The 22,324-nt window shown below is 43.9% G+C and overlaps 1 protein-coding gene across 19 annotated transcripts in view; it reads right to left on the reverse strand.

Moving 5' to 3' along the window:
• Positions 1 to 22,324, reverse strand: part of ARVCF (ARVCF delta catenin family member) — a 456,576-nt gene that overhangs the window by 149,064 nt on the left and 285,188 nt on the right. For all 19 annotated transcript variants that reach the window (XM_072983699.2, XM_072983702.2, XM_078381689.1 and 16 more), the window contains one exon: positions 13,779 to 13,937. In XM_072983699.2, coding sequence (XP_072839800.2) covers positions 13,779 to 13,937 — 159 coding nt within the window. The remainder of the gene's footprint in view (positions 1 to 13,778; positions 13,938 to 22,324) is intronic.

The following is a 22,324-nucleotide window of genomic DNA, read 5'->3' on the forward strand; positions in this document are numbered from 1 at the left end:
CTCAAATGTTTTTGGACTGCAACTCCCAGAAGCCTTCACCATCAGCTGTGCTGGCTGGGGTTTCTGGGAGTTGCAGTTCAAAAACACCTGAGTAACAAAGGTTAAGAACCACTGAGTTAGACTACCCAGCCTTCATGACCTCCAAACCTCTCTGCACTTGGAGACAATAAGAGCAGACAATAAGCTCTTTTATTTGAATGAAATTGTTCCAGCCAGCATTGTTATGTCCAGGGCCCTAACAGCCTCTACCTTGTCTGATGTGGCTTGGTTCTACCAGTGTGTGCTCTTTCTGACTTAATTACCTTTGAGCCACAGTAGGACAGAACAGAAGTAATATTTATGTACAGTGGTGCCCCGCATGACAATGACCCCACTAAACGACAAATCCGCAGAACGACTTTTTGCGATCGCTATAGCAATTGGCAAAACAGTCATTTCAATGGGGGATTTTCACTTCACAACGATTAGATCCATGCTTCACGAGCCGTTTATTCGCAAGATGACGATTTTTTTCCGACTCCGCAAAATGGCTGCCCTGTCTTCTCCGGACCCATGCTTCACAGGGCAGCCATTTTTACAGCTGATCAGTGCTCGAAAAATGGTTTCCCCTATGGGCGATCTTCGCTGGACGACGAGGTAATTTCCCCATTGGAATGCATTAAATGGGTTTCAATGCACTCCAATGGGGAATTGTTTTTCGCATGACGACAATTTTGCTTAACAACTATTTCAGGGGAACGGATTATCGTCGTCATGCAGGGCACCACTGTAAGTGTAAACAGCAGCCACTGGCCACCTAGATTGACTCTTGCAGGGACTGGAATGCCATAATCCTCAGCAAAGGGGCAGAGCCATTTCAGGGATCAGATGGCCAGGAGGAATCAAACTGAGTGAGCGAATGCCACATGAGAGGGACTGACTGTAAGGCATGACATGGCCATGAGCAGGCACGGAGGGTGTCACCTGGACATGAGGGGATCAAGATGGGAAAATACTATACCAAAGAGGAGCAGGCTATATAATCAAGTCATGTTGATCACAAGATTGAGAGACATAAAAACAAGTAACACAGCCTGTATGGGCCCTGTGTTGCCATCTTGCCATAATGTGCCTCAGGTGAGAGGATGGAAAATATATAAACAAAACTAGGAACAATTAACCATAAGCTTTTCCACTCCCACTGTCCTGATCTAACCAATGAAATGAATGGACAAGGAATGTCATGAATCAATATTAACTCCTCTGAGCTAGCAAAAAATAAACATTAATGTCATGCAAGACTGAACTAGTTTCTTCTTGTTCGTAAGGAAGTAGCTTCATGTTGTTGGAAGAAGCCTGTTCTCCCACCCTAACTTTCTGCCTTCCTTTTAATACTCAGGACGAAGTAAATATTTTATAGAACCTGATAAAAACTAGAGAGACTCTTCCCCTTCCCCCTCTTTTTTTTTCGTGGTCAGAAAACTGCGCCATAAAAACAAAAAAATAGGTAAGGAGAAAGCACTCAAGGATAAAAGCATTTTTGACATTTTGGAGTACTTATTTTTGACATATAGAGTGTAAAATTACCAGGCCAAAAAAAGGTACCTTGTTAACAGGAGGCTATGAAAGAACGTGCCCTTTTGAGGCCAAAGAAATGGGAAGGTCAACTCTTATTCCCCGGTGGCCACTTAAGATGAAAATGAAAGCACGTTTCAGAAGAAGGAGCCTGTGGAAGTCCCATGGAAACCTAAATGAAGTGGGCGGCTGCAGGATTTAAGTCTGTGCAGATAAACGGAGAGCTGGCATCAGCTTCCTACCACGGCCATCGTCGCCCAGACCCATGCCGTGGTTTGAAATTTAAAAAAGGCAAATCATTCCGTTTTCACTCTTTCATTTCCATATCTGTTCAGAAGGTCAATCCGTCTTGGCAAAAGATCAGTTTGGGAAAAGGGCTGAGCTGCTACATCGGTGAGTGCTATCCCAGGTGAGAAACCATTCAGCCACTTGTGGACACGGAAGTACCTTCAGGTCCTGGGCGGGATCTGCTCACTCAGATGGAACGATGCACGTTCCTTGGGTAGAAAATGGAACAAAAAGACTTCCTGATTTGAACCTTGCTTGGTTAACAGGACCTTCCTGGTAAAGGTAAAGGTAAAGGTTCCCCTTGACATTTTTAGTCCAGTTGTGTCCGACTCTAGGGGGTGGTGCTCATCCCGTTTTTCAAGCCATAGAGCCAGCGCTTGTCCGAAGACAGTTTCCATTGTCACGTGGCCAGCGTGACTAGGGAATGCCGTTTTACCTTCCCACCGAGGTGGTACCTATTTATCTACTCGCATTTACATGCTTTCGAACTGCTAGGTTGGTGAGGAGCTGGGACAAAGCAACGGGAGCTCACTCTGTTGCGTGGATTCGATCTTACGACTGCTGGTCTTCTGACCCTGCAGCACAGAGGCTTCTGCAGTTTAGCCCACAGCACCACCACATCTGGAAGGAACAAGACCTTCCAGAGCTCTGCTCTATTCCTGTGTCCTTGAACAGGGAGGGACTTTTGTGGGCTGGGGTGACAGTCCAGCCAGCATTAACCAAGCGCTCCTTCCCTGCCTCTGAATTCAAAGAGAGTCCCGCCTCTCTTCTGAGCATCCTGCTTCCCGTCTCTTCAGTCTGTTGGAAGCAGCACTGAGTTGTTAGTTTATTGTTTGCTGCTGCAATGAAATGCTTTAATTCTATCTGCTACTAATGTCTCAGAGCGAGCTATTGAGACTGTAAGTGCCAGTTAATAAGAAAAAGAGGTGGACTATCTGGGGAATGTGAAGCTCTTCTCCTCCGTGAGTCTCTGCACTTCTACTGCGTAGCAAAAGGAATTTTACTAGAAATTCAAAACTGCAACGATAACAACCTATGTTGTAGAATGAACAGCATTACACACGGTAACAGCAATCAAGGCTTTCTCTCCAACATCCCTTGCTTGCTTCTAAGAGGATAGTGGTGTAAAAAAGTTTTCTCTGCAGGGAAAGACGCAGAAAAGACAATGAGAAAAAGATCTGAGTGAAAGGAGCAGGCAGTGGAGGCTGTGTGCGTGTTTTTAAAGGCATTTTCATCAGGCTAGTCTCCATCTTCAGGAAAGAAAGACACTTGCTATGCAACAGTATTAATCTGTTAAGGAAATTTTAGTCCCAAGAGGACTTCTGTTGTTTTAACATGCTCACTCATTGGGCTTCCAAGAAGGAGTGTGTGGCACATGTGATACAGTCTTTTGTACTCTTGAGCAATACCTAGGCAGGATTCCGGCCAGCGAAATCAGTTAGGAAAAGAAAAAAAAAACAAAGGCAAAAATAATTGGAAAGTCATTATTCATGTAGGGCTTCAGGTTGTGTTGTGTTTTTAAAGCTCTGTCTACGTCTTGCCTGGAATCGCTTCCTTTTTATCGGCTCAGAGGAACCAAGGCTTTCAAGAGGGAGGAAACGGATGGGGGGGGGGAGAAACACAAAGGTGCTGTGACAAGCGCCTCTGCTTCCAAGACAAGATGATTCACTTTAATTAGACTTCTGCATGATCTTCAGACATCAGGGGTAGGAATAAAGCACCTGGGAGAAAACTTTGCAGACAGATCTCTTAGCTTCTTGCCAATCTCAGGAAGAGACTTCAGTTCTAACTCAGGTAATCTGAAATGTGAGTCAAAAGAAGCACCAGAACAAGGCTGGCACATGGATACTGTACTCTGAATCGTGTCAGAAAAACAAGACACGCTTAAACAAGAGATAGATAGCTACAAGATACCCTATGGAGATTCTCAGTCATCCAGGCGAAGTTCTCTGGAAGTTGAGCCATGGCAACCGAACTTCTTTCTTATTAGGCTGAAACGGTTTTGCTAATCATCCAAGTTGCTTCTTCAGTCTGAAGAGAGTTGGTAGGAGATCCCTGATATATCCTCCATGTTGGTTTCCCTTCCCCCGGTCTGAATATCCGCCAACGTGGAGGATATACCAGGGTCTCCTACCAACATTCCTCAGACTGAAGAAGTGACTTGGATGAGTAGCAAAATGTTTCAGCCTAATTAAAAAAAGAGGCCCAGCTGCCTTGACTCAACTTCCAGATAAGAGAGAGAGAGAGAGAGCACAAGAGGGGATGGAAGGAAGACTGAGAGAGATTCAAATTCTTAAACTTGTTTCTCAGCAAACCAGCAGGTAATGTGGGCGAGACTGTATCACTGCAGATGGCAGGTGGAGAATGACAGAATGAAACACTTCTGTACAAAGACACCAATGTCCTATACAAAGAAAGCCCCATATATATATGAAATGCACACATTTCTTCTTAATACCTTTCACATGATTTTACACTCTGCAAGACAGAAAACCAATGCATAGTCACCATAATAATATTTTTTTTAAAGGTTGCTATCCTACCATCCTTTATCCAGCCTGCAATGGGAGGTCTTCTGCGGCTGGCTCTTCAGCAGAGACTCCCTCAACTCCAACAGATGATTGTTACTCTTTCATCTAAACACACACGTATAACTGAGAGCATGTTCCTGCTGTGTGGCCCATATAAACAGTCAAGACATCTCCGTGGATGCTCCAGGCACGTTAAACCCACAACTGAAGCAGGGCAATGGATACAACTCTAGTATTGTGACTCTCTGTAATGTCATACATATTTCTTCTTCAACCATCTCCTCTGACAACCAATTTTTCTCTCCCAGTTCCCTAAAAAAGTTACAAAAATATCCACAATATCCTTTCCTGCTATCAAGTTTTTTTTAAAGGCTATCTGTCATACCCTGGCACTTTGGCACTCTTTAGTACACTAGATCATGGTCCCCAACCTTGGGCCTCCAGATGTTCTTGGACTTCATCTCCCAGAAATCCTGGCCAGCAGAGGTGGTGGTGACGGCTTCTGGGAGTTGTAGCCCAAGAACATCTGGAGGCCCAAGGTTGGGGACCACTGCACTAAATCAACCTGGATTTTTTCTTTTCCATCATCATCATCATCGTTATCACCCATGAGCTACTCTATAGCTCATGAGAGAGAGAGAGAGAGATTAATTAATTTCTGTGTTATGTTAGCTGCCTATGATCAGCTTTAACCATTATATAATTTTCGCTGTTCTGCCCCAACATCTGACGAAGAGGTTGTACAACTACTGCCTGCAAAGTATGTGTTCTTTCAAAAGAAAAATAAGAGTGTTAGTTAATCTTGAAGACATAATTGGACTCTTAAGAATTACAGCCATTTTAATTCCTGTTAAAACAATTACCCATGTACGCCTGACTGCAATAAACTCTGCTTCGTTTTAAATAAAACAACTTAAATAAATTGTAAAGATTATGTGACCAAGCGCGACCATGTAATTGTCCAGTTGCTTTGTCTTTTATCCAATAGTCTACAAGCATAATTTCAGCAGGCGAGTGATCAAATGGAATCAGAGCTATGCTATACTTTTAAATTTAAAACTAATTTGGAAAAAAAAATAATTGGATTCTAAAGCACTATATCTGTTCTAAGTCTTATTACAAGAATTGTTGTAGAATCAAAGGAACGAGGAGCCGATAAACGTTATCATTTATGGAAGTCAATTAGGGTCCCTTTGCCTTTCTTTTATCCTAATCTATCAGCCACATGGCACATTTTGCTCCATGCCCCACTTCCACCGAGTGAGCTGGAGTGAACCCTGTAGAACACAACTGCAATGATCTCTGAACGACATTGAATGTAGGATGGCCTCTGTAGCTCATTCCCCACCACCATAGTTGAATCAAATGTTCATGTCGGCTTAGATCAGTGTTTCCCAACCTGGGGGTCATGGCCCCCAAGGGGATCATGAAGTGTTTTGTTGTGAGTCACAAGTCGCCTTATATGTGTTTTAGCCCTTGGCCGCTATTCAATGGCTCGTTAACCCAGTGGTTTAGATCTCTGCCTGCAGAGCCAGAGATTGAGAGTTTGATTCCCCACTGGGCCTTCTTGACAGGGGGTGGACTTGATGATCTATAGGGTCCCTTCCAGCTCGGCAGTTCTAAGATTATTATTATAAATAATGTCTTCCTTGATCTTCCGGAGCAGGATATTTCAAAGTTAGCATGTATGTGTATGTATGACAAACATGCCCTGGGGGGGGGTGTGTGACAAACCGAGACCTACTGGGATCTGCCACACGTTAACTAAGCTGCCACCAACCATTCCCTGTAAGAAGTCACACAGACCAGGGATGGATTTTTAACAAATAAAAGAATAAGGTTTATTTAAAACAACACACAGGGAAAATAAAATGATCAGGTGAATAAGATATAGTAACGTGGCTTAGTTTCACTCATACATACACACAGTTTGGTTCACACAGAACCCTTAACTTGAAGCACAGACCCTGAACCTATCAGTTCTGGCTAACCATACAGACACCTGAACCTATCAGGTTGGTACTGACACACAGTAGTACCCTGTCTGACACACAGACTCCCACACCAGCTTCTTCTTCCCAGCTGCTGCTTCGTCACATCCCAGCGTCTCCTAAACTTCTCCACACACGCATCACATATATATACAGTACAGCCCCTCCTCCTGATGTCCCGCCTTCCACTCCCCATAGGATGGAACTTTCCCTCCAAACCCATGACAGACAGGTAACATCAGTGCTGTATGTAACACCTCCCCTCTTTATAAGTTGTTTTGTAGGGGGAAAGCTAAGGTGCTTTTTCCCAAAAAACAACCTGGATAAAACACACAACAACAGTTATACATACCATATCATACTTACTTATACTTACATTCTAAGTTAACCATAGCAATTAGGCATTTAACCATTTACCATATACATTACATCAATTTACCTTTATTCATACAAACCAAGTTCAAAAAACAGGTACATTTAACTTTTTGTCATCAATATATATACATAGTCCATGTTTCTTTCGCCGTCTTCAATCTTCAGGTCTTCTTGACAAGGCGTCAGCAACACAGTTCACTGACCCTCTGACCACCTTCACTTCAAAGTCATAGTCCTGTAGATTTAAAGCCCACCTCATAAGTTTGCTATTGTGGGTTTTCATTGTCTTTAACCATTGCAGTGGTGAATGGTCAGTGCACAGAATAAAATGTCTTCCCCAGATGTAAGGCTTGGCCTTCTGGATCGCGTAGACTATGGCCAAACACTCCTTCTTCACGGTTGCCAAATGTCTCTCACCTTTTTGAAGTTTCCTACTCAGGTAGGACACTGGATGCTGGTCACCATTCTCATCCTCCTGGCACAGAACTGCTCCTACCCCGCTGTTAGACGCATCGGTGTAGATGATGAACTCCCGGTCGAAGTCTGGAGCACGCAGCACTGGATAGTTGATTAACGCCTCCTTCAACCTCTGGAACGCCGCCTCACAGTCGCTGGTCCACGGGATGCGATCATCAGCCTTCTTCCTCGTCAGATCGGTCAGCGGAGCCGCAATCTCGCTAAACCTCGGGATGAACTTTCTGTAGTAGCCCACCAACCCAAGAAATGATTTGACCTTTTTCTTGGTGTTGGGTCTAGGCCAATCACGAACAGCTTCTATCTTGGCCTCGAGGGGTTTTATCACTCCTCCCCCTACCATGTGACCCAAGTATTTTCTTTCTGGGCTACCCAGCTGCAGTTTGTTTTCTTTGCAAGGCCTGGGCCAAAGCACTCCCTCCCCTGGGTTAAAGTGCCTCTCCCTGCCTTCCTGGTCATCCCAATCTTTCTTTCTGACCTTTTGAGCTTGCAGGGTCTCTGCTGCTAGCTCTAAGTTTCTCTTTAGGTTATTCCTTAAGGTGTCTATGTGTGTCACAACGTCCTGTGGGTCATCCTGGGTGATCTGCTCCCAATTTTGTTTGATCAGATCAAGAGGCCCTTTCACCCTTCTCCCAAATAAAAGTTCAAACGGACTGAACCCGGTACTGGCTTGTGGCACTGATCGATAAGCAAACAAAAGGGATTGCAGCTTCTGGTCCCAATTGTTTGGATTCTCTGCCAAGTAAGCCCTAATCATGCGCATTAGAGTCCCATTGAACTTCTCAGTTAACCCATTACTTTCAGGATGATAGGCAGTAGTTTCCTTGTGCTTAATTCCACAGATTTGCCATAAGCGTTTCATGAGCTTTGATGTGAACGATGCGCCCAAATCTGTGATTATTTCTGAGGCAAATCCCATCCTGGACATATACCCCACCAAGGCATCTGCCACTGTGTTAGTTTCAATGTTAGTCAAGGGTATGGCTTCAGGGTACCTCGTGGCATGGTCCACAATGGTGAGAATGAACCTGTTCCCCCTCTTTGTGGCCTTGGGCAAAGGTCCCACAATATCCACCCCTATGCATTTGAACGGAGTGTCAATCACAGGCAAAGGGCACAACTTTGCTTTGGTCCTGTCACGGCTATTCCCCTGCCTTTGACACACATCACATTGTTTACAGAACTCCCTGATCTGCTTCCCTATGTCAGGCCAGTAAGAATTCTGTGTGATTCTCTGCTGTGTTTTGTTCACCCCTAAGTGTGCAGCAAACATGTCAGAGTGCCCCCTTTGTAAGATCATGGGGCGATACTTTTCAGGTACTACCAGCTGACTTCTGATCCCATCTCCACCTTTTGAGATATTCCTCAGGGTCTCTCTATATAAAATCCCCTTTTTCTCCAGAAATCTCACTGGGGTTTCAGGTGTTAGCTGGGCGTCAGTCACCTGTTCAAAACACTTTTGGAGAGTGGCGTCTGCCTTTTGCTCTTGTCCAAATCTGCTGTCTGTGGTTAAGGTTTCCACCACAGCTTCTGAACTCCCCTCTGCTTCCGTCTCTGGCTCATCATTACCCCCTTGAACTGTCCCCGTGGTGGCTTGTGAACGTGTAATCACTAGCACCCGTTTCACATGTTCAGCCAGGTCATTTCCCACGAGCACGGCTGCTGGCAGAGTCGATGAAATTGCTAGCCGCCAAACTCCCCTCCAGCCTTGAAAGTTGACAGGTACCTCCGCTACTGGCAGAGAGATCACCTGCCCCTCAATCCCTGCCACCTTCATGCTCTCATTTGGGATTAGATATTCCCTAGGAATAATATCTGGATGGCACAGGGTCACCTGAGAACAAGTGTCCCGCAGCCCCCGATACTGACGTCCAAGTATTCCTACGTCCACCCCTGCTGTCTCAAACAACTGAGAATCTGTTCTCACCAGCAGGCAGCGCCTGACCTCTACAAGAGGACCATTTTCCTCAGCCTGATCAGCAGATGTAGCTGTTCTAGATTGAGTAGCCATGGCAACAGGCTCCCTCAGTGACAATGAGCCTTGCTCTTTCTGGACACAGAACACAGCTTTTGGCTTGGTTCCACTCAAATCCTGAGGCAAATTTCCCTTTATCTGCTTCCATTTCTCACACCCTGAGATTAGATGGCCCTTTCCCTGACAGAAATAACATTTTCTGCTGTACTTGGAGTCTTTCTCATCAGGTTTTGGTTTTCCCTCCAAAATCTGGTTTCTGGACTGGCTCTGCCCAGAAGTTTTATCAACAAAATGGCCTCCCATTTTTGGCGGGCTCTGAACTAACCCTTTGGAGTACTTAGGGTCCCATGTTTCCCTCATGTTTTCTTCAGAATAATTCAGGTTTTGTTGTGCCTTAACCTGTGTGCCTTCTTTTGGTTTCTTTTCTAGCTCCTTTTGCTTAGCCTCAAACTCAGCCCTGATCTGTAAAATTTCTTCCTCAGCCCTAGCTTTTATCTCTTTCACTTTTTCTTCAGTCTTATCTCTGATTTCTTTTAATTTAATGTCTTTTTGCTGATTATATTTTTCAAGATCTTGCTCACTTTGTCTGGCCTGAGCCTCATACTTTTCTTTCTTTGACATTTCTTCCACTGATAAATTGTTAATAAACTTATTTAGGAACTTCAATTCTAATTGTACCATTCTAATTTGGTGTTTCAGTTCCATCTGTTTGATCCTCATGTCCATTCCCCTTTTCTTGGCATCTGCCTCTGCCTGACTGATTTCAGCTCTTTCTTTTCTTCTGATTTCCATTTCCCTCACCCTCAGTTCATGCTGTTGGGCTATGAGCAATTTTCTGAGTTCTGGGTTCTGCTCTCCTGTGCTGTCACCCTGCACTGAGCCAAATTCATCCTCAGAACCTTGGTCAACCTGGGGGTCTTTCACTTCACCCATTTCTGCCATTTGGCTTCGAGTCAAGGGCATAATCCCCCCTCAGAACAAGCTGCTTTAAAAAGTCAAGCCTCAAAATAAAACAACCACTTTTTTTTTTTCTTTTGCCTCAGAACCAGCTTTCCCTATAGATTGCTGCTGTCCTTTCAGCACTACTTGCAACTGTAGCCAGCCGGAGTCCACCCCCCTCTGCTGGGCCTCTCAGCAGGCAGGCTGAATCACTTCTACTTTACAGTTTTGCCTCAGCTTTTTCCCGCCAAAACAGGCTGCCTCAGAGCTCCCTAATCTAGCCCCCAATCTGAGGTTACACGTTCTTCTACTAGTGCACCCCCCCGTGAGGTACACCTAGAAGATTACCTACGTGCTCTCAGATTGTCCCTGACTAGACCCCCCTCGCTCTGGGCACACTTGCCAAGGCTTTGCTGGATCGCTGGACAACTGGACCAGTCGTATCCCACACGCTGGACACCAATCAATGTGACAAACCCAGACCTACTGGGATCTGCCACACGTTAACTAAGCTGCCACCAACCATTCCCTATAAGAAGTCACACAGACCAGGGATGGATTTTTAACAAATAAAAGAATAAGGTTTATTTAAAACAACACACAGGGAAAATAAAATGATCAGGTGAATAAGATATAGTAACGTGGCTTAGTTTCACTCATACATACACACAGTTTGGTTCACACAGAACCCTTAACTTGAAGCACAGACCCTGAACCTATCAGTTCTGGCTAACCATACAGACACCTGAACCTATCAGGTTGGTACTGACACACAGTAGTACCCTGTCTGACACACAGACTCCCACACCAGCTTCTTCTTCCCAGCTGCTGCTTCGTCACATCCCAGCGTCTCCTAAACTTCTCCACACACGCATCACATATATATACAGTACAGCCCCTCCTCCTGATGTCCCGCCTTCCACTCCCCATAGGATGGAACTTTCCCTCCAAACCCATGACAGACAGGTAACATCAGTGCTGTATGTAGATTATTATTATAAATAATGTCTTCCTTGATCTTCCGGAGCAGGATATTTCAAAGTTAGCATGTATGTGTATGTATGACAAACATGCCCTGGGGGGGGGGAGAGAATGAAGCCTCTACTTCCTGATAAGGGATGACTGCCCAATTAAAAATCCCTTTTTATGCAAAGATGGCAGTGGTGGGTGTTGCAGGTTACTTGGCTATTATAGAAGGGATCACAACTCAGAAAAGTTTGGAAACCACTAGCTTACCCCTTCCTTCCCCCCCCCCCAATGGTTTCCTTAAAGCTTATTTATTAGCTAGAATTCCACTGCATATATAATAGTAATCATATGCCAGCCAATCATTTCTGACTTACGGTAACTCTTTTCAGAGTTTTCCAAGCAGAGAATGCTCAGAAGTAGTTTACCTTTCCCTTCTTCCAGGATAAATCCTGGGACTGTGCAGCTTGCCCAAGGCTACACAGGCTGGCTCTACTCACAGGAGGCACAGCAGGGAATCGAACTCCCAACCTTTCGTTCTGCAGCCAGATACCTAAACCACTGAGCTCTCCAGCCAGCATATTTACATCAATATAATTCCCCCAGTTTGGATTTCAGTAGTGAATTATTGCAAGTCAGTGGAGGCATTTGCTACCATACCAATCATGTAACTTCTCGTAGCAATTCCCAATGGCAGTTACATCAACAGAGTGACAGAGACGGGTGTTAATAGGATTCTGGCCATTATCATTTTAGCAAGCAACCAAAACAAACCCGCAAAATATCCATTAACTAGAACAAGACAGAAGATCAATAGAAAATGTGACAGAAAAATTCCCCAAGATGAGCAATAATTTATTTACAATAATAATGTAACATCAAAGAAGAAGGATGCATTAAAAATTAACTTGTGCATCATTATTTTCCACACAAAAAAGAATCCAATCGTAAGTATTCCTACAGAAGGAAACTGAGTTGTAAATAGCCCGACAGACCCGTGAGCATACAAACTCTCTTTCTCTCTCTGTCATATACAGTATATAAACACACAAACACATAAGGAAGGATTCACCTACACATACACACAGAGGTAGCCATGCACTTATCACACATTACTCCCACCTCTTTCTTTGCTCTGTCGCTCAGCTGGAGAGCAGCAATTTCTCCCTTTCCTCCCAAATTAGAAATATTCCTGTTGGTTCCAAACATGGATAGCTGACTTGTTCACTCATAGTGATTCTTTCATTCCTCTCTCCCCATGCTAACCTCTCTCTCTCTCTCTCTCTCTCTCTCTCTCTCTCTCTCAAACACACACACACACACACACACACACACACACACACACACACACACACACACACATGTTGACATGGAATGTGATAAAGCTGGGAGTCCAGCAGGAGAGGACCATTAGCAGAGTTCTAATCTCTTCCTCCAGGAGAGAAATAAGCAGGGCTGGGGTAGTTTAAACCTTGGGTTGGGTGCAGCAGGGCCCCTTTGCCCTCGTGGACCAGCCACAACTGGTGTCTGCTACCACACCTTGTGGCAGGGGATTCTATATGTTAATTTTACACCATCCTGTACACGTTTCTACTGATTGTAAACGAGCAGCGATTCCGCCATCTGCACCCGTGATCTTTCTTGTGGTTAGTGGGAAGATCGGAATGAAAAACAGACCCATGATGATTCAAACACAGTTAAGCAGTTTGGAACCCTGCCCTTTCAGAGTCCCGATCCCACAATTCTCTGTGACCATGTCCACCTAAAGTGTAGTTGCATCTCACCCTCCAACCATCCCCAAAACATGGGAAGGTTTAAAGCAAACGGGCAGGCAGGGAGAGGTAGCAAATTGAACCCTGTTTTCCTTCAAATATACAGTCATACACTGTGTGAACCAGTAGTTTCTCCCCCTCTATCCCAGTTCTTTTAGGTGACACTGAGTTCTAGTTTCATGAAAGCTTCTTCAGCCACTTTCTCAATAAGGTAAAGGTTCCCCTTAACAATTTTTGTCCAGTTGTGTTCAACTCTAGGGGGCGGTGCTCATCCCCGTTTCCAAGCCATAGAGCCAGCGTTTTGTCCGAAGACAATCTTCCGTGGTCACATGGCCAGTGCGACTTAGACACGGAACGCTGTTTACCTTCCCACCGAGGTGGTCCCTATTGATCTACTTGCATTTGCATGCTTTCGAACCGCTAGGTTGGCGGGAGCTGGGACAAGTGATGGGAGCTCACTCCGTTGCGTGGATTCGATCTTACGACTGCTTGGTCTTCTGACCCTGCAGCACAGGCTTCTGCGGTTTAGCCCCCAGCGCCACCACGTCCCTTTACTTTCTCAATACCATGTATTTATTTAACAGACCTCAACGGTGTCCTCTCTACCTCACCTTTTTATTAAACTTAAAAAGCCCTGAGCATTGCAATAGATTCTAAAGTGAGCTTCTTCCCAGGCGCTTCCGCTCAAAATCCATCCAGCATTTATCAGATGGTCTCCTTTTGTTGATTTATTCATTCATCTGTTACCACTGCTTAGCAGTTGGGTACATCAAATTCCAGAGAGGCTGGTACTTCATTCAGAGAGAGAGAGAGAAAGCATCCAGGTGATTTATTTAGTATTTGGAACATCATTCTCTCTCTTCTCCCCACCCTCCACCCCCAGGTTTTGCGGAAAAAATATCAAAGCTCCTACCTTAGTCTCGGTCCTCCTCGTGGTCCCATCTTCTGAAGTTACTATAGAAACGTGCGAGGTTGGGGTGCCCGGATCTTCTTCTACAGTAACGGTCTCTTCGACCATTTCTTGGGGTTCCTGCATCATCGCTATGGATGTCTGGTTACTGGGGCTTTGCTCCTAAACAAAAAAAAAATAAACAATTATTGCATTCGCATTGAAAAAGAGAGAGAGATGGATTGCACAGCATCACAAATGTCTAGCAATTTTCAAATGCATGAGGTTGAGATGCATGGTCTACAAACCAACAACATGAATCCTGTATCCCTTGCACCTGAAGAACTGGGTTGCCATTTGTGAAAGGCTCAAGACAAATGAAATGTTAGTCTTAAAAGGTATTATATGATTTGTCATATTTTTCCTTTTCTCACAACCACAGAGCAGCATCCATGCAAATCAGCAGGTATTTGCAGGTCTCTTGGACGGACTGAATCCCTTTTGCAGTCCACGGCTGCAGCAATTAAACAGCAGCCTCTGAACTGCCATTGTTGAGACTTCTAATCAATCACGAGAAGAAGTCAATCTCCAGCAAATTAACACCCCCCGGGGCATTATACATGAGCTGCAGCGCTGAATTCGACACAATGAGCCTCGGTTAGGAGAAGCAGAATTTCAACCACACAGCAAAGGCGTTCCATATCCACACTGTGGATATGTACAACAGCCTGTACAACCACATCTCTGAGAGCTTAAATCTTGAAATGCATATGTAACGAGGACAGTGGGCTCGGCAAATCAATGTTCGCTTTTTATAGATCCAAAGGTCCATCATCCTAACAACAACCCTGCTTCTTAGACAACCACTCTTGGCAGACCTTACCACGAATTCTGGCAGCTGTTAGCCCAACCACATGAGATTTGAGTTCGGGAGCCACTAATTTAGAGGTCTTTTGCAAATAAATGAGAGCTAATTGCCTACTGAAAAGTAGAGCCGATTGACTGCCTACTAAAGCCCCATATAGATAAAGGTCAACATGACTGTCATACAAGGTTACACACCTACACCCTGAATTACCATGAAACATAGATTCCAGCAGTCTAATAGGAACACAAATAAATCATAAATAATTTGGACCTAAAATGTCCCAGTTAAATATCTAGTAATTGGAAGTCTTAGCTGACATTTACCTTCCACCGACTCCTGGTCTACAGGGTTGTTAGAGCCAACTCTGGGTACATGGAACACAACTCAAGAAGCATAAGATGGTTGGTTCCAGAAAGCAGGAGGCATCACAGGGGAAAGGCAGCTACGTAGCTGGGAAGTCTGCCACTGGAAAGTCTCCACTACCTGCTTCTGCTCCACATGCAAAACATTCAACATGAATGTTGCATAGCAAAGAGTCGACTTCTCTTATTCTTATGCACAGCAAGCAGTACTGCTGTCAGAGTCAGGATTTGGGATAAAAGCAACAGACAGAGCTGGAGGAGCAGCAAGCAGCAGGGCTGGCTTACCAGTTTTTGAGGTGTTGTCCATCATCACCTTCCAAAGCAGTACTTCCCAACCTTGGGTCCCCACGTTTTTCCTGGCCCACAACTCCTAAAAATCCAGCTAGTGGTGACGACTTCTGGGAGTTTTTGTCCAAGAACATTCTGGACTGGGAACCATTGTTTTAAAGAGACTAGTACATGGATAACTTGACTTTTGCAGGTTCCAGAATCCCCCAAGCAGAATGGTTACCAATCAGGTTAAATGTAGGATTCTGAGGGCTGTAGTCCAAAACAGACCATTTTTGATCATCTTCATAAAAGGCCACTGAGCCTAGAAGTGGTTCTTGTACTAACATCAAGACTCAGATTTAAAATGACTCAACTGCACCTCTGAGAACAAGATTCTATTTTCCAGCGCACAGCGAAGCAAATAAGGCACCTGCTAGCAAGACCCAACATTTTACCTATGCGTTTACTTCTGATCTCTCACTTTTAATCTATAATAAAAACACTTATCACAGGAGGACTGGTTGTTAATTTTGCTGATGAGAGACACGGCGCAGGAAGAATAACGATTAAGCCTATTTCCAATTCACTTGAAATATCATAATGGTCTGGCATATATTTTGTTCTCTTCATCGTTGTGATTACATTATTAGGCAACACTTGATTATAAACACAAATTAATACAAATTATAGTCATAAGCATGAGAAAAACTGGAATGAAAAGACAGACAGGAGGGTTAAATTGAGCTACGGCAGGAAACCTGCAGCTACACTGGATCCTCTAAATAACTCCAGTTAAGTGATGTTCATGTCAAAAGTGCCATTTATTGCCCATTAACAAAAGATCATTTGGTCGTATTTGAAAGCAATTTGCATGTACTCTCCCTGCTCAGGTCAAGCTTCTGCCTTCTTATTTGCAGCTTTTCAAAGTAAGAGGTATATCTGCCCTAAAGGAGTACTTCCTCCTGCAGAGTCAGATCAGCAGGTTTACACCAGCCAACGCTAACTCCCTGACTGATGCTCCTTTTTTCAAAAGAGGGGAACATTACATAGGACCAGCTTTATCTGAAGCAAAGACTGGAACATTTCTTTTTTTGGAACTGCATCTCCCAGAATCCTCCCATCGTGTTGGCTGGAGATTCTGGGAACCGTAATCCAAAGGGTAACATTTCTATGCTCTGATCTGAAGGAATCTGGCTAATAAATTGGGTTGCTCTATACGATAGCTACCATGTTTTTCCCAGGAAAATCTAACTTCTTGGAGAAAGAACAGATCCTAGAATCTAACTCTTGGGAAAAGAGGAGACACCAGAAATTACCATAAGCTGCACAGTTCTAGTGATGTGGGGAGCAAAACGTTCGCTCCTGGGAACAAGCTTTCTCACACCACATCAGTTTATTCAGCCAGCCAGCCTCCTCCTGCTTTCTCCATTTGGCAGTGACTCAAGCAGAGGAGTTGCATCTCACTTCCCACCTGGATCCTTATAAACACGATGAGACCAGGGACAGAATCTGGTAAAAAGGTTTGGCATCTAATGGCTACCGCTGGCGCCCTAGCATTTTGGAAGGGCTCCCTGCCATCGTCTGCCCATAATCAATTACTACTTCACACTTGCATAAGAGAAATCATGCGAATCTTGGCCAGACAATAACAACATGCTGGTCGTATTCCTATCACGTGCCCAGGAACACAACCAGCGATTTGCTAATTAGCTGCAATTTGCGGCTAATTAACAAGCATACCTTGGCAATTGGATTATGGCCAATATATATCTTCCACCCAAACGTTGCAAACAGCAACAAGGGTACTGAGACGGCCATTCTCGTTTCTCACAAATCACAATGTTTTTAAAGTAGGCTAATATATAATAATACCCTCAGAATGGCAGAGCTGGAAGGGACACTATGGATCACTGGGTCCAGCCCCTGCCAAAGAGGCAGAGTGGGGAATCGAACTCTCAGCCTCTGAATCCGCAGACAGAGGCCCAAACCACTCAGCTATCCAGCAGTTCTAATGCTGGGACATTATGGGAAACTGAAAAGATAGCTGTGGGGGGAGTCACTAACATTTCTGCCTAAGCCCACCAGGATCCACCAAGAGATGGGGGACTTGCCTGAGCATAATACATGTCCAGGGGCCCCTCAGAACTGAAGCAGCTACATGCAAAACATACGCCCCACCGCTGTGCTACAATGCCTTGCCTCCATATGAAGTTGTGCCAAGATTTTGAGGAGCACTGCCATGTAAAATATTCCAGAAAGAAGGGCAAGTAGGAAAACCAAGCAGTTCTCCATATGATTTGAAAAGATCACCTTGTAAAAATGAGTGCCGCTGTCATAAAGCTCATGTGCTGGATTAAATGCCAGGAGGATCTGCTCCCGCTCACCTTGATCCTCAAAAGCTGCACTTTCTCCTTCCTTCAGACCCTGAAACTTACATGGGAAGGAACGGGACATAAAAGGATTGCGCTGGACATTCCAATGCTACCGATGATGAGATTTCAAGCGGGTATTCCGTGCCATCAACAGGCTGTTTGCAGTTCTCTTGGCCCGCCTGTTTCCAAATTCCACGATGTGGAAAATGACTATTTGTTGAGGAAGAGACCTGATTTTGCAGCTTAGCAGCTTTGAAATAAGGAACATGAGCTGCAGACGCAGATGCCGTTGTTTCTGCTGTGCGTGTGGATCCCGGCTGTTATTTAATAATATTTCTACCTTGAGATCTTTGGACAAGGTGAGCTATCAATCTTTAAGAGGCACCATTTAGAATCTTAGACACCTGCGCCTGTCATTTCATTTTAGAAACACTCAAAAAGACAGTGATAAAAGGAGAGCATAAAGAGATGACTGAAAAAGAGAGCAATGATGACCAAAATGGAGAGTCTTGAGAACTTAAACCGAGGGAGAGACAGGCATCTTCTTTTTTTCTTCATTTTGTTCTAAAAAGAATTTGAAGGAAAATAAAATCAAAATTATATGGCTGCTGATAGTTTTGCCACCTCTCTGGTGAACATGAAGTCCCAATTTTTGCCCCCGTCTATGTTGGCTTGCAACGGGTCTACGTTGGCTTGGGTATGTCGTGAGAATGGCTGATGGCTGGATTCTGAAAGATCTCCTCTAGGGATGGGGAAAGAGCTAAGCAGAAAGGTGGGGGCTCTCTTTGAATTCAGAGGCACGAAGGAATTACTGGTTAGTGCTCGGGAGACTGACAGTCAACCCAGCGCAGAAAAGTCCATCTCTGCCATGCCTACTAGAGGCAGCATGCGAGGCTGCCAAAACTCCGATGCAAAGATGGGTAACAGCAGCCCTTTAGTGGTAAACCAAACCAAACAAAACATATGGACAGCCACACAGTTGCCCACTATGCCAAGACAAGCAACTCATTCTCTCTCTCCTCTCACAATGTGGGTAATAATAAAGTGGTGAAATATTACCCGTGTGAGCTTGGAACAGGAGATTAATTGAGGAACATGACGAACTGGAAGGCTATTGTTCAAAAAAAAGGGCAATGACTTGACTTTTGCTGCCCCAAAGGCAGAAGGAGACCTAACGGGCTTCTCTAGAGAAGAGTTAATTTCCGGATGAAAAACGATGGTAAGTAAAGTCTAACAATGGCATCACTCATCTTGTGGCATTTTAGGGGGAGATTTTTCCCTCATCGATCATATCCTGGCTGGCCAGCTACTGAGGACAGTGTGGATCCAGATTTCCTACAAAAAGCAAGGGGTGGACTAGATCCATCGTTCTCAACATTTGGCCTTCCAGATATCCTAAGCTTCAAGATTCTCCCAGAATTGATGACCACTGGTTATGCTATTGATATGGCCTTCCCTGACCCCACGGGACAGGGAGAGACATTTCCTCAGATAAACCAAATGTGGCGCATTTCCATGTCTATAAAAAGGTTGGTTATTATCATCCAGATCCCGACACTTGGTCCTTACTTTTCCACACTGATACCTTTCACTTCTTCATTGTATTTAAAGTCCTGCAGAGTTTACAGATATGCAATCGGTTGTTGGTGTGGCAGTGGAGATGTTTCTAGAAGTGCCTCTCTCTTTTTGCCATTAATCAGGACAAACATCTCTGAACGCTCTTTGTTAAAACTCTGCACGGGAAAGAAAAATACTTTGCATGATCCTCACATCGTCGCAAGTGTCCTTTGAGAGGAAACCTGCGAAGGTGCCCTTCTTTGGGATGGTTTTATTTACAGCTACAGGCTGACATTTGGGAGGAATACTCAGTGTCACAATTAAGGGCTTAGATTTTTTTTAGCCCTGCAGGCAGTTTTAGCTTACAGGGAGCTCAAACAATAAGCCCTGTTACAATGCATTCCCCACCCGGCTATCTGATGTCATGAATAAACTGGGACACACACACACACACACACAATTTTAATGAACACTGTACTCTTCTCTCCCTCCCCAAAATGACATTCAGACAGACAAGCTGTCTCAATGCAGCTTCCGAAATACAAAAATCTCTGAGAGGTGTGTCTTAAATGAAGACAATAGTGTCTCAAATTTGTCAGGGGCATACAGGGAAGCATGCCTAGTCTGCTTAAAATTTTTGACGTGGAAACAAAAGCATGCTTCATGTTAGTTAAAGGTAATGCAAGGTATATCGGTTTTGTGTTTTCTTTTGGTATTTCACTCATTCTTGTTCTTACCCCCAGCTCTGGATGATTATTAATCTCTTAAAAACACATTCATTCCATAATTGGTGACTTCAGTCCTTGGTGCTTTTCTCCTCTCTCTGTTTCCATCAAGCGCTTCCATTCTCCCCTTATCAGAATTTGGAAGTAATTAGTTACCAACAGCAAGTTGTTTGTAATTAACCACTTCTTTGAAATAACTAAAGCATAACGGAACTGTATTACAATCGTAATGTGAAAAGGGATCATCTTACTCCTCTTGTGGTGTAACCGTATGCGTCTTAGTTAACTTGTATAGTTGTGGAGTTGGCCTCAATAGTTGGGTGTTGGTCAGTGGCTTGTAGCATTCTGCTTTTTAAAAAAGTAATTATTTTACTTGCTTCTGAACAGCAAGAACAAACAGGAAAGAACTATAACAATATGGCTAAATCATTTTTGTAGGTTTTTCCCTTCCTTTTCCCCAGTACAGCACTACAAGGCAATGAAAGAGGGCGAACAAGGTTCAAAACATCACATGGCTGTGGTGTTCACAAGGTAAACTTGGTCCAGTCCTCCCCTTCTTTTCTTGCTCATTTTTTTTCACCTGGGATATATGAAATAAGAACAATGTTTGCTGTTATGAGTAATCATAGAGAGGATGCAGGGGGGGAAATACAGCAAAACAAACCACCAAACAAAATCCATCTCACACTCATTCGTCCTCATAGATACACTTGCCCATATCTAGCATCTTACTTATTCCGATGGCAGCAGCCATCACTGAAGACACAACAGAGATACTGAGTAAGCAAATCATTATCGGTCAGAAAGTATTATTAGTCTTCTGGTAGGGTGAATGGGTGACCAACATGAATTTAACCCAACTCCGGGAGGCAGTGGAAGACAGGAGGGCCTGCCATGCTCTGGTCCATGGGGTCATGAAGAGTCGGACATGACTAAACGATTAAACAACAACAAGGATGAATGGAGTTTGCAAAACAGCTTTACATGAACACACCCAAAGAGAAGGGAAAGGGCGGAAGGAGAATGAAAAACACCAGTCCAGTGAAGACTATGCTTAGTACTCATGAAACGTCAACGGACAGCTGGAGAAAAGGAAAACTTGGAAGATGGGACGTAGTTCTCTGCTCTTTACTTTTGAAAGCAGGGATGGGTACACCTCATGTTTATGTGTTTCTATGATAACTCTACGATCCTGAAGCTGAGGCTCCAATACTTTGGCCATCTCATGAGAAGAGAAGACTCCCTGGAAAAGCCCCTGATGTTGGGAAAGTGTGAAGGCAAGAGGAGAAGGGGACGACAGAGAATGAGATGGCTGGACAGGGTTATCAAAGCGACCAACATGACTTTGAACAAAACTCCGGGAGGCAGTGGAAGACAGGAGGGCCTGGCATGCTCTGGTCCATGGGGTCACGAAGAGTCGGACACGACTAAACAACTAAACAACAACATGATAAATCTAGATGGATTAAACCAGTAAACTTGAGAGAATATGTTTTCAAGATGTTTTATAGATGACACTTTACACCTGTAAAATGGGCAAAAATGATGTCGGGGGTTAGCAACTCATGTTGGAAGTGTTGTCAGCAATCCGGGACTTCTTTTCACATGTGGTGGACATGTGATAGAGTAAAACGATTTTGGAGACAGATAAAAAGTATTACACAAAAAAATTATACAACAAAAAATAGTTTTTAAACCAGAAATGTTTCTGCTGAATATAATGCCAGAAATGGTTGATTAAAAAAATTAACTGTATGTTGTTGCACCTATTTACAGCGGCAATGTTGTCCTGGGCCCATAAATGGAAAAAATCAGGAAAATCTGAAGGTGGAGGAGCTGTTAAAAAATTATTGGATATTGCAGAAATGGATGGCCTGTCAGAGGCATTACATGAGAACCCAAGAATATATGCTAAAGAAAGCTGGAAAATATTTTATGATTGGGCCCAGAAACAAACATGAGTAGAGAACATAAGAAATGTTACGGATTTTAGTATTGTAACACAGCCATGGAATCAAGATTATATTATATAATGTATGATTGTAAACACTTCCCCTGCCTATGTTTTGTTTTGTTTCCTTTCCTCCCTGTATTTGTATTCCTTTGATTGTTCTTTGTTTGTTTGTTATATAATGAAAATTAAAAAAAATTAATAGAAGTTTATGTGTTTCTTCTTTTCTACCGGAATTCCAAGATGAACCATACAGATACAGAAAATAAATTGCAATTACAAAATTCTGACCCCAGGAATTTGTTATGAGCAGAGTGAACGAAGCTTACAGCCTTCCTTACATCCCAAAATTGTTTTCAGCAACAGAATGGGGTGTGGGCAGAGTTGCTTTCTTCTTGCTATGGTTAAACAACTCTTGAGTCAGAAATCTTTGCTCATCTATGGACATTATTCTGAGAAATAGCA

This window comes from Pogona vitticeps, chromosome 14 (genome assembly GCF_051106095.1).
Source record: "Pogona vitticeps strain Pit_001003342236 chromosome 14, PviZW2.1, whole genome shotgun sequence".
Taxonomy (NCBI): Eukaryota; Metazoa; Chordata; class Lepidosauria; order Squamata; family Agamidae; genus Pogona; species Pogona vitticeps.